The sequence below is a fragment of the Equus asinus genome, chromosome X (genome assembly GCF_041296235.1).
Source record: "Equus asinus isolate D_3611 breed Donkey chromosome X, EquAss-T2T_v2, whole genome shotgun sequence".
NCBI classification, from domain to species: Eukaryota; Metazoa; Chordata; class Mammalia; order Perissodactyla; family Equidae; genus Equus; species Equus asinus.
Window position 1 is genome coordinate 110,595,543 of NC_091820.1, and position 13,379 is coordinate 110,608,921.

Sequence of the window (13,379 nt, forward strand, 5' to 3'; positions counted from 1 at the left end):
TCCCCCCAGCCCTCCATAAAAACATTTCCCGCACTTTCAAAAATTGAGATAAAAGTGACATATAGTATTGTGTAAGTTTAAAGCGAAGAACACATTGGTTTGATACATTTATACCGCATTATGATAGCCATTGTGGCGTTAGCTAGCACCTCCGCTGCATCACACGATTATCATTTCTTCTAGTGGTGGGAACAATCAAGACTTGGTTTCTTAGTAAGGTTAATGTTTAATATATAGTTTTATTGTCTATCATCGCTGTACCTGCGTTAGCTCTCCAGGGCTTATTTATTTACCAGTTGCAAGTATGTACCCTTAAATAACATCTCTCTCATTTCCCCACTCCTCAGCCCCTGGTAACCACCACTCCACTCTCTGGTTTTTCCAGTTCAGGGTTTTTTTAGATTCCACATATAAGAAATATCATACAGTATTTGTCTTTCTCTTTCTGACATTTACCTTGTTTTTAATAGTGGTTACCTTTGAGGAGAGAGAATCAGTGGCGAGGAAAGGGCATTTAATTTATCTTTTGTATCTTTCCATAGTTTGAATTTTATAACCTTAAACAAATATGACTATAAAAAAAGTTGCAGCCGGCTGGCCGGTGGCGTAGTAGTCAAGTTGCGCACTCCACTTTGGCAACCCCGGGGTTCGCAGGTTCGGATCCTGGTGTGGACCTAGCCTCGTTCATCAAGCCACCCTGTGGCAGTATCCCACATGAAGTGGAGGAAAACTGGCACAGATGTTAGCTCAGGGACAATCTTCCTCAAGCAAAAAGAGGAAGATTGGCAATAGATGTTGGCTCAGGGCCAATCTTCCTCACCCCCTCCCAAAGAAAAAATTTCCAACAGGGTTTATCTGGGTGGGAGGTAATAGCTTGTTATTATTTTTTACTTTGTATCTCTCTTTATTAGAAAAAAATTGATGAAGCACTTATTATTTTAAAATTTCCCCAGTTTTGTAAAACAAAATCTATGTGTGCATGTGTGTTTCATACGTCCTCAAGAATATCAAGCGAACTGCTAATGTGTGGACTCAATCTAAAGATTGCTTGGGGGCTGGGAGATCGAGAAATGAGTTTCATTTTTTTACTTTATATATTTACATACTGTTTAAATTCATTATAGCGAACATGTATTACCATACTACCTTTTTTCAGAAAAGAAATAATAAACCATTTTTGTCCCTGAGGCTAAAAGTGAGATGTGCTCATTGTGGAAAATGTAGGAACGTATAAAGAAAAAACCAACAGTCTCACAGTTAACATTTTAGCATGCTTCCTTTGTGCATTTTTTTACATAGTTGAGTTCATATGGTATACAGTTCTGTATTCTGTTTTTCTCTCTTAAGATGAAAACATAGGCATTTTCTCCCGTCATGATAACATTTGGATAGCTGCAGCATACACCATTTTATGGTTTTGTCACAATTCAACTGGATTAATTAGCTATTTCTGCAAGTTGAACATTTAGGTTGTTCCCAGTTTTTCCACATTACATATGATTCTCTGATGAGCAACTTAGTAATGAAATCTTTGCATTTCTAAGTGTTTCCTTGGGATGGATTCCTAGAGGTGGAATTACTGGACCAAAGAGTGGATGTCTAGCAGTGAGATTGATGGATAGAAAATATTCTTATGGATCACAAAAGGTTATACCAAGTTTTCCTCCCGTCAACAGTGTACAAGAGTCTCACCACTCTCTTGCCAGCATTGTATATCATCCTTCTTTTTTCTTTTTTTAGCTTACTTTTCTTTTTTTTTTTTTTTGAGGAAGATTAGCCCTGAGCGAACATCTGTTGCCAGTCTTCCTCTTTTTGTTTTTTCTCCCCAAAGTCCCAGTACATAGTTGTATATCCTAGTTGTGGGTCATTCTAGTTCTTCTACGTGGGATGCTGCCTCAGCACGGCTTGATAAGCGGGGCATAGGTCCACACCCAGGATCCGAATCCACAAACCCCAGTCCACCAAAGCCAAACATGGAAACTGAACCACTCGGCCATGGGCCGGCCCCATCATTTTTTCCCCTTTTATCTTTCCTATAGGAAAGTGGTAGGTGCCAGTGGTATCTCCGTTTTTCATTGCTAGCGAGACTGAACATTTTTCCTATGCTTATTCACCATTGGTATTCTCTTTTCTGTGAACTACCTATTTCTATTTTTGCCCATTTATTGACTAGAATTGTACAGATTTTCTTATCTGCCAAAATGAGCTCTTAAAAGATATTAACCTTTTGCCATATTAGCTGCAAATGAAAATATTTTCCCAAGTTTTTGGTTTTTAAAACTGTCTTGGCCATACATAGTGTTTGTTTGGGTTTTTTTTTTAAAGATAATTAGATTCGAACAACAGTGGAGTGCCCTCAGTTTGAGCCTTTTCCCCTTGATTAAATCAAAGAGGTTTGACAAAAGATCTGGAAGGGCCATATCAGTGAATCCTAAATTTAGATCTGTGAAAAACAAATGTGTGGGCCCGATTTAAAGATTGTTCAACTCATGTGCACTTTTAAATGATTTAAGAAGATGGGGTTGGGGGCAGGGATGGAAGCAGTTTATGCCAGAAATATTTAGAATTCTGAAGAAAGAAGCCAATTCTCTGGAGTCTCCTGCATGTTGGGAGGGGGAGTAAATTATGCACAAGGGAACAGAACTCTTGATGGAAAAGTACTGCTCTGCGCTGCAGATGTGTGCATGGCTTGGTTTTAATTATTTTTTCCCCTTCTCTCTATCCGTTCTTCCGCTCCCCTCTCCTGCCACAATAAAGGGGGCGGCCAGATTAGGACTCTAAAGGGTATAGACAGCCCTTCCTCGGTTAGGCCTGCTCCTGTGCAGCGGGTCAGCACATCAAAGGCCGGATGAAATACCCAGGAAAGAGAGGGAGCAAATCTAGGATCCTTCCAAACTCCTGCCTTCGTCTGGGATCCGGCACAGGGTTACTGTGACTGCCAATGGTAGTTCGACACACTTGAAATAGAAGAACGCTGCCAAACAAAGAAACTTTGGTCATTATTCTGAGGCAAAAATGAAGCACAACAACAGAACGTTGCTTGCTGATGCCTTGGGACTGAGCAAATCAGTGATTGCAAGGGTTTAGTTTTCCGAGAACGAGCCCAAAGTAAATTGGGCGATCCGATCCGTTTTCCCCATATATGGCGAGAGTTGTCAGACGGAGGCCTGTGCATTGATTTTAGCTATCCCGGGAGTGTGGGCCCCACAGTATCTGGGGGAGGATTACAGAAGTGTCAAAGAGAGCGAATGGGTGTTCTCAAGGTGAAAATGGGTAGTCTGGGTCTCAAGGTGGAATATGGAGCTCGAGGAGTGAGTTTCCTGTCTCCCAAGAGAGCCTCCTGGTCCCTAGGAATGGCCATGGAAAGACGAGGCTTCGGGATGGAGGGCGGGGAGAAGTCTGAAATGAGAGAAATGGAGTTGGCGTTTGGCGGAGGGGGCCTCAGACAGAGCCCGGCAGAGCCAAGGTTCTCCGCAGGTCTGTGCGAGGGGAGCAAGCAGGGATGAGGAGGAGGGCTGCGTGCCGCGTCGCCGTTAGCCGGAGGATGGTGTGAGCATGGCGTGAGGCTGGGGCCCAGGCCTCGCAGGAAGAGTTGAGGGGTGGACTCGGCTCTGTCGGCGGCGGGGGAGGAAGGATAGGGCGGGGTGGGGAGGGGAGCCACGACCCCGAGGCGAGGTGGGGGCCCGAGCTGGGCGAGGCGGGATTGAGCAGGGCCAGGCGCCTCGGCGGCTTCGGAGAAGGCGGGGCTGGTAGGCCCCGCCCACTTAGGGCCCGCCTCCGGCCCGCCTGGCCCCGCCTCCGCCCCTGGCTAGTCCTTGTCCGCCGAGCCCCGCGCGCCAGTAGCTCGCTGAGAGGGAGGAGAAAGCAGTGAGTTCCGGAGCCCTCCCTAGCGCGACCCAGCCCTTCGCTTCAGAGATCATGGCTGCCGAGGATGTGGCGGCGACAGGCGCCGACCCGAGCGAGCTGGAGGGCGGCGGGTTGCTACACGAGATTTTCACGTCGCCGCTCAACCTGCTGCTGCTCGGCCTCTGCATCTTTCTGCTCTACAAGATAGTGCGCGGGGACCAGCCGGCGGCCAGCGGCGACAGCGACGACGACGAGCCGCCCCCACTGCCCCGCCTTAAGCGGCGCGACTTCACCCCTGCGGAGCTGCGGCGCTTCGACGGCGTCCAGGACCCGCGCATACTCATGGCCATCAACGGCAAAGTGTTCGACGTGACCAAAGGCCGCAAGTTCTACGGGCCCGGTACGGCGGCCGGCCGGCGGGGCGCGGAGACAAAAGAAGGGGCCCCCGCGCGGCGCTGGATCTGGGAGAGGCGAGGGGGATCGGGGCGCCCCCGAGGGGAGGAATGGCGGCGAGCCAGGGAGGGCGGGCAGGCGGTCGTGGCAGGGCGGCTCCCCCGGTGGGCAGGGGGCAAAAGGCGCTCTCGAAGGGCTGCGGGCGGGAGGGGAAGGCCGCCAGCGCCAGGATCGGGGCGGTGGGAGAAGGCTGAAGCGCTTAAGCCGCGGGTGGGTGGGTGAGATCGCGAGGCTGGAAGGGGGGGGCACAGCAGAGCACAGTATTACGGGAGTTTCGAAGGTATCCAGTTTGGGGGTTTGTGGAAGGAGGAGGGGGTGGTATCGGGCTGAAGAAAGGAAATGAAGGTGTCTCGAGGGAGGGCGGAAAGAGGGAGGCCCAGCCTTGGAGAAGACGAGAAGGCCGATGACGCCAGGAGTAGCCATGGTGGAATGCGAGGGTGCGGGGGAAAGCAAGCCGAGATGGGATTAGCAGCAGGTAGAAGCTCTGAGCGTGGTGGTGAGTGAGGTGTGTGTTCGATGTATGAGGTTTGTCAGGCGTCTGTGTGTGTGCGCGCGCGCGCGCGCTTGGAATGTGGCATGTGTCAGGTATGTGTGTGGCATGTGTTTGGTATGTGTGTGCGCGTGCTGTGTGTGGCAGACGGGGCAAAGCTGGAAGGTGAACGAGGGAGGTTCCATGGGGGGAAGGGAGCTGGTTGGGGGAGCAATGAAGGCTGAATGCAGCGGACCAAGGGAATGTGGCAAGACGAGAAGGTAGTACGGTATTTTAGTCTAGCTGGAGAGAAAGGACTAGAAGCCAAAAAAAAAAAAATTAAAAATGGAGGGAGGAATAAGTGGGAGGATCCTGAGAAACAAAAGGGGTAGGGCTATGGAGGCTGCTGGGTGTGGGGATTTCAGGAAAAGCCAACCAGAGGGGAAATGAGGGGTGGATGACTGCCGAGCTGTTGGAGGGGGCAGGCTTGAAGTGGCCTGAGAGATGAGGCTTTTCCCAGCCCGGTTGCGGATCAGAATCACCTGATGCGCTTAAGGAAAGATACAGATTCCCGGCCTAATCGCCATACCCACCGAGGAGTCTCCGTGGGGGAGGTCCAGGAATCTGCATTTTAAGACTCGGCCAGGCGAATTTGAGAAGCAGCCAGGTTTTGAAAGTCCTGCTTTCTCGAATATTTGCAGAGGAGGAGGAAGAGGTTTTAGCTCCTCTAATATGGACTCCTCTCAAAACAGGGAGCTCAGCGAGTATGTCCACAGATGGTGCTTTCCTCCCCACAGGCCTGGAGAGAGGGAAGCATATAGAAGGCAGCAAGTCTGTCGTTCCCACTCCTGCTTTCAAATTCAGACATGTTAAAGTTCTTAAGGAACTCTCCCACTTAGCAGTTTTTCCTACTTTCTGTAGGCATGTAACTATCAAAATAATTTGAAAGCCACACCTATATTGTCACTTATAATGGCACACCTAGAGGCATTATCAAGAAACATAATCATGTAAATACCTGCTATCACTGAGCTGCACCATAAAGTAGTCACGACATGTGCACAGGCCGTCCTCATAGGATTGTAGTTTGCAGAGTCATTGAGAGGAACTTAGGCCTTTGCACAGAGCACAAAGCTAGGGGTCAGGCAACCTGGATTCTAGGCCTGGTTGGATCACTGACCTGCCCTGTGACCTGGTGCAAAGCATTGTTCTCTCTGGGCCTTAATTGTCCCTCTGAAAAATGATAAGGGTGGCCCCTTGTGAGATCTCCGTCTCTACCCTGCACTGTCATCCAGTGAGCCCATGAATATGTGACATGTGGAAATGATACTTCGTGTTATAAAGGATTCCTACAAAGTATTCCTTTGAGTGCCTGTTATTCTCTGCATGGCGCTTTTTTAGGTGCTGGGAATACATCAGTCAACAGACAGACACCAATCTCTGGTCATGGAGCTTACGTTCTAGTGAATATACATTCTGATGAAAAATATATATTCTCCGAAGATTTTTGATGCTCTCCTCAGACTGTTTAAGTGTTCTGTGACCATAATTTCTGAAATGGTGAAGTCCAAACCCGTATAAGTGGGGTTTCAAGTACTATTTTCAAGTACTAAATGCTACCATTTCCATTAACAGTGTACATTTGTGAAAACTGTGAAGGTTTTTTTTTTACCTTCTTCAGTGGAAATGAGAGCATGTAATGATGACTGAAAACAACCATTTTTCTTTGGAATCTTATTTGCATTTAAAACTTGGTCATAAATTTTTACATAAATTTGTAAAAAAAAAAAAATTTCCTAGTGGATTGAAGTTTCACGTGACTAGCCCATACCGTACTAAAACTTGATCCATTCTCATACTTGGCCTAGTGGTTACCTACAAACTTTTTAATGACGGGGTTGCTACCCAATCTCCCTTTGGGGAAAGTCCACTGGCTTCTTTTCATTTACTTGTGCAATATTTAAACACATCTAAACATCTACTTTAAGTACCAACAAAATGACTCACCTTTTAGACAGAAGTTCAGTGTAAAATATATAATAGCATTGAAAAGTTTTTTAGAATTTGGGGGGAGGGTATCGATTCAGCCTTTTTTTCCATGAAAGTTTTAGTATTTTCAGTCTTCTTTTCAACCCCACCAAAAACAGTGACAGAGCTGATCTCTGTGCTCTCTCTTCTTTATTGACAGTGAAGATTATATAACATGTGGATAGATTTCTGAACCAATGATACTCTTATAAAATGATTTCTCCTGCCAAAGCCACATGTTAATATTTAATACACTCTCGCAACCAAAGATCTCTTATAATATACTTTCGACTCATTAAAACGCTTCAGAATACATTTATAAGGAAATGTTTTCATTTACTAAAGGCTTAATGTTTATTGTCTTAAAAAACCATACTTTTTAATGGTGTGGCTTAACTGCCTAGAACCGAGCCAGGCTCTGGGGTCAATGTCCTAAAGTTGAATTCTGATCCATGAACTCAGTATTATTCTGGATCATTCCCTACTACCTCCCCAGGAGATAATCATTTATGGCTTTTTGATTGGCTATTTTAAAATCACAGGAAGTGGTTGATAATGTTTAACATTTTGATTTAGTTTGAGTTATTTAAAGGTTTAATGACAACAGGTCTTTCAGTGTCCACTACATAACAATCAAAGTATCAGCATCACTTCTGGTTTCTGAATGGAATTTGATATTCCAAAAGGGGCCTTTCTTTGTGGTTGGGTAAAGAAGCCATTTTCTGTGTATGAACCACAGAGAAATTGACTGTCTAATAAAGAATCGGTGTCTGCTTTTGTTTTCTTTTTAAAGAGGGGCCGTACGGGGTCTTTGCCGGAAGAGATGCATCCAGGGGCCTTGCCACATTCTGCCTGGATAAGGAAGCACTGAAGGACGAGTATGATGACCTTTCTGACCTCACTCCTGCCCAGCAGGAGACCCTGAGTGACTGGGACTCTCAGTTCACTTGTGAGCGCTTTTTAAATTGTGCCTGGATCAAATTTCTACCAGTAACGGCACTCAAAGCCGTACAATAGTTATTACCAGCCTGAAAGCAGCCTGAAACTGGGGAGCATTTTGATAGGCTCCTGAATCTTGGACAGATCAAGTTCATGGCTTGAAGTAATCGCAGCAGTGCTGAGTCACTCGCTGTGATTGCATACCAATTTTTAGCTAGTTCTCTGGGGAAACCTGGGTTTCTGCTTTTTTAAATCTTTGAGAGGTTTGCACAGATTCCACACTAGGATTCGCCGCTTGGTGTGTAGGGGAAAGGAGAGCGGCCATCTTGGCTACAGAAAGGGATTTTCATGAGCCCTCACTTGGAGAGCTTGCCGTTTAAAAGCAGCCCACATTTCTGTTGAAGAATGGGAGGCTTGTATTCTACAAAACAGCTTCTCTTTGAATCTAATTGAGCCTAACTCTAGGCCTCGTCTACAAATGACGCTTATAATCTGCCCAGCAACGAGGGTGTCTGCATTTTTAAAAAGAAAGAAAAAAGCAGACACTTGTTTCCTGGCTTATGCTATGGGCTGAGGTCTTTGGGGGGAAGTAAGGATGGGAGTTAAGTTCAATTTTGAGAATTGAAGAATTGGCTCTTGTCAAACCTAAGTGTTTAATTATCACTTTAGCAACATTTCACTGCTAAGAATTTGAATAATAATCTTTCCCAGTTTTCAAGCAGTATATAAAGACCATGAGCATCTCTTTGAGGAAGAGTTTTCGTTTAAAATATAGTTTTCTATTTGTCGTTCTCTATAATCAGTTCCATATTAGTGGCTCTTTTGGCCAAATCCAACCATTTTCTTTGAAAATACTGCTGACTTCACAGAGAGTTCTGGGTTAATAATTAGCCAGATATGGCTCTACCTTTAGAGTTTGGATCCCAAGCAGACTAAGTAGAGCTTTCAAGTGTAGAGGCAAGTCTTTGTACATTGAAAACATAATTCAACTATCTAACATAGTCCTTTGTTTTGTTTTGTTTTGGTGAGGAAGATTGGCCCTGAGCTAACATCTCTTGCCAGTCTTCCTCTTTTTGCATGAGGAAGATTGTCCCTAAGCTAACATCTGTGCCAGTCTTCCTGTATTTTGTATGTGGGATGCCGCCACAGCATGGCTTGATGAACAGTGTGTAGGTCTGCGCCTGGGATCTGAACCCACGAACCCCCGGCTGCCAAAGTGGAGGGCATAAACTTAACCACTACACCACTGGGCTGGCCCCATAGTCCTTCATTTTTTGCATCCTAAGGATGCCTTTGTAACAATAGATTCTTCTATATGAAACCAACAAGTTGTGATTTATAACTTACAAAGCTCTATTTTCTAGGGCTTGCCTTCATCAATGGGGTAAAAAGTGTGATGTTTTTCCCCCTTAAACTAAAGCTAGCTCCAGATACTGTTGTGACACTTCCACTGCACTCAAAGCTGGTGTGAATTCCCCTTAAGGCAGGTTTCTCAGGCGTCCCCCAGCTTTTGTTTATGTTTCACAGTGCCAAGCACACCAGGGACCTTTGTATTACATTCAAATAGGGAAGTTCCAATTGTTCCTGATGATTATTTCACACAGAAGCAGCTCTGGTTACCTGGTTTGACAGGTTGATTACTCCAATTCCTACCCATATTCTGAAAGAGGAGAGTTGGGCCTCTTGGCCTCTGCCGTTGAGATCATTAACTCTGCATTAGCTTGGCCGCAGTTATGCAGCCATTATGGTAGTGGTTTGCTGACTCCATCCCTTCTCAAGTCTTTTGCATCTGGTTTGCATTCTTAAATCTGTTTTCTCCAACATCTCCAGTGCTCTGCTTCCTCCTTTATCACTTCCTTTAACTACAGAGAGCTTTTTCCCTATGTTAGGGGTAAATTCTGTCTCCTGCTATCCTCTCCATCCACCAAACTTAACACTCCTTCCCTTCGCTGTCTAGCAATTGTCTAATAAGTAGGCATCCCTAACCCCTGCTTCATTTCCTCTCTATACCTCCTTACTCCCTACAACATGGTTTCTGTCCTCACAATTCGATTGAACTCTCTTTCTCAAAGATTTCCAGGGACCTACTTCCTGCAAATACTATCATGTCCAGTCCTTGTTGTAAGCCACCCTCCATAGTGGCTCCCTCTCCAGAGTCCCCATTTCGGTCCATGGAACCTCCAGTTTTCACTTCATTAACTCACGTTTCCAGTTTTCCTTTAAAGTATCTCATATCCTTCCCTTTCCATTCCCATAAACACCCGCCTACTCCTGGCTCTTGTTCCTTCACATGTGGATCTAACAGCTGGCCTCCTGGTCACCCTGCTCCGGGTCTCGCCTTACTATTACCTGCCCTATACACCACAATGAGACCGTTGTTGCCAAAGCACTATTTTACCATGTCATTCCTTTGTCATAATCTTCATTGCCCTTTGCCACCTATAGGATAAGTTCAAACTCCTCAGGCTGGCTTTCCACATCCTTCATATTCCCCCACGCTGCTTAGGCAATCTTACCCCTACTCCAACTCCTGCCAACGTGGTCTCCTTACTGCTCCCCAGATCCACTCATTCTCACCTGCATGCCTTTGTATGTGCTGTTTTCATTTTCTGGAAATCCCTCCCTCCCCAAATCCTTCTAGACATTTTCAAAAGCATATTCTTCCTCGACGAAGTGTTCTCCAATTCTTCTAACTTGGAATGAGCCTCTGCTCTTCTCAACACTTACACACAAACAACTCATTTTGACATTAGCTGGCACACTCATTGTCAGACATTGCTACCCGTTTTATATTTCTGTCTTCTGACAACACTCTTAATTCCTCGTTGGCAAGGACTGTGGTACAAACCACCTTTGTATCCTTCAAGAAGCCCAACAAATACATTGCTGTGTAGATTGTAGGCCTCTAATAAATGCTTTAAAATGAAATGTAGTGATTTTCTAGAAAGCATGAGAATGACCATTTGTGTTTTCTTCTCTACCTCCAGTCAAGTACCATCATGTGGGCAAACTGCTGAAGGAGGGGGAGGAGCCCACCGTGTACTCAGATGAGGAAGAACCAAAAGACGAGAATGCTCGGAAAAATGATTAAAGCATTCAGTGGAAGCATATCTATTTTTGTATTTTTCAGAATCATTTGTAACATTCCAGTCTGTCTTTAAAACATGGTGATTTCAATATTTAGAAAAGTTTTGAACTTGCTGTAAATTTTTTTAATTAACATCACTAGTGACACTGATAAAATTAACTTCTGTCTTAGAATGCATGATATGTTTGTGTGTCACAAATCCAGAAAGTGAACTGCAGTGCTGTAATACGAATGTGATTACTGTTCTTCTTTTATCTGTAGTTAGTACGGGCTGAATTCAGACTTGTTTTTCCTGAGAGACAGGTAAGACTTGGGTGTTTCCAAAAAACAGGTAAAAATGTTAGATGTGCAAAGTCCTTCAAGTGCCAAGAACAAAGGATCAACTTTTAGTTACAATGTTCTCGAAAGACAGCAAGTCCCTTATTTCTCAATCGACTTAACTGCATGATTTCTGTTTTATCTACCTCTGAAGCAAATCTGCAGTGTTCCAAAGGTTTGGGGATTGATTACAGAGAGCTGGCCAGGAACAAAATGAGATCTCAAAGCTGGGCTCAGTTGGAAGAAATAATATATTTACTGTGTTTCTAGACTTCATCATGTCCTTTTCCTCCTTTGCACACTCAGACGCCCTCACTAACAGTAATCTAGAGTGAGGATTAAAACAGGACCTGAACATTCAAAAGAAAGCTTTGGAGAAAATCAGCTTGCTTGCCTAAAAACCTAAATATATGAAGATTGTAGGACTATCTTCCCAGTCCCCATGTTCGTGGTGGGGCAATGGTTATTTTACACAGTTCGACGGGAGAGAGGGGCGTGCAGGACGGGAACAGGTGTTTGCTCTCCTAAGAGCCTTCACACACAGCCCTGAAGAGTGAGGACACAGTACATAGCGCTAGCCAAGTGGTTTTGAAAGTAAAGTATATTCATAAGGAAAAATAATTCTCCTGTTGTTACAAAACTATAGCCACTGCAAGAGTAGTAGTCAAGTGTCTAGGTCTTTGATATTGGTCTTTTGGTTAACAGTAAACTTAGCTTAAGTAGACTCTACAGTTGTATGAATTTGTAAAAGTATTATATGAACAACTAGTGAGGTTTCAGATTCTTGTAACTGTAGCTGAATAGTCATTGTATTTTCTTGTGAACTGTGTTTAATGGTTTTACCTCAAATCAGAAAACAAAATGAAGTGCTTTGGTCAGTTAATAAAATGGTTTTACCCAGTATAGTGTGGTGGGTTGTTTTATTTTTATTTTAACCTTATTCTAAGGAACCAGATTAATCATTTTACATTAGCTTAATACTCTGAGCGATGTTGACTTTAATACTCTGACTTTTGAGGTATTTTCTGTATTCCAAAAGAAACAAGGGGCAAAACTTCATAGAGGCCTCACACCGCAAACCAAATACCAGCTTGTCCTGTTAAGAAATAGTGAATTGAATTGACTTTTTGTGACTTGTCAAATTCTGCCTCTTTAAGGCAAAACTTTCTAAACTCTCAGAGGCAGCCCTCCACCTTGAGGTCTATAGCAAGGTTACTGAGGGGTAACTTTACTGAAGGCGTTGTTAACCAAGTGCCAAGGCAAGGTTTTGTGTTAGTGTTTCAGTAGATCATCTGGTCAGGAAAGTGTTCAGCAATCCTTATAGTAGCAAAGTGAATTCACCTCATGTCAAAAGAAGGATATCAGATTTGCATATGCAGTCAGTTGTATAAACACAGCCAACCTATTACTCTGAATATCAGTGTTTTGCCATTTTAATGTTAAGATTGGCAGGGTTTTCTCACAAGGGATGTACTCCCTGAATCAAAGACGGCTCACAGCTTTCCATGTTTGATGGTATCAAACCATATTGGCTGTTTTTGCTATTTGTAAATGTGCCCTTTTCTCCCACTAGGTTTGATTCAACAAATAATTTGAGTGGCCTGTTGTGTGCCAAGACCCTGGTATACTGTATGCTCTGGTGAAGGCAGGGGAGAGAGTTGGGCCACCTTTGCAGCCTGAAATCTCATTTAGATGTGAAGATTAGGCTACTTTTACAAAGTTAAACAGGTTTGTCTGACGCCAAGAGGAAAACATCCAGAGCCTGGTTAAAGTTTCAATCCCAAATGGCCTGATTCCTCTCCATTCAGAACTAAACCAACATTGTGTTGATTACTGTAAAGAGATATTACTATAAGGCAGGACTTTGATCTAAAAACAAATGCAGCTAACATGTTTGTAAGCGACATTATGTAAAAGGCGCCGTTCAAGAAGACCAGAGAGTGGTTGTTACAACCACCGTGCCCGTGGGGGAGATGTCAGGTGAACATCTGCTCCCCACCTGCTTTCATCCAGCGCACCCGCAGAGACACTTTGTTCTCAGTACCAGCATCTATGGGTCACAAGCAGCATTGGCTACTGTTTTCAGTACCTCTCCATATCTGTGGCTTCTCTGCATAATGTCATATTCACCTTACCTCAGAGGGCCAAACTTAAGCCAATCCTAGATCCAGAACAAGCATCCATACAACCCTTGCTGTTTCAGAAAGAGCTCTTTGAATCCAACAAGGACCCTTTCAG

The 13,379-nt window shown here is 44.5% G+C and overlaps 1 protein-coding gene across 1 annotated transcript; it reads left to right on the forward strand.

Moving 5' to 3' along the window:
- Window positions 1-3,494: 3,494 nt before the first annotated feature.
- On the forward strand, window positions 3,495-12,044 carry PGRMC1 (progesterone receptor membrane component 1). Its single transcript, XM_014857539.3, has 3 exons — window positions 3,495-4,246; window positions 7,590-7,745; window positions 10,723-12,044. Exons 1-3 carry the CDS (start codon window positions 3,919-3,921, stop codon window positions 10,824-10,826), a joined length of 588 nt encoding a protein of 195 aa, XP_014713025.3. The 5' UTR covers window positions 3,495-3,918; the 3' UTR covers window positions 10,827-12,044.
- The last annotated feature ends 1,335 nt before the right edge of the window (window positions 12,045-13,379 follow it).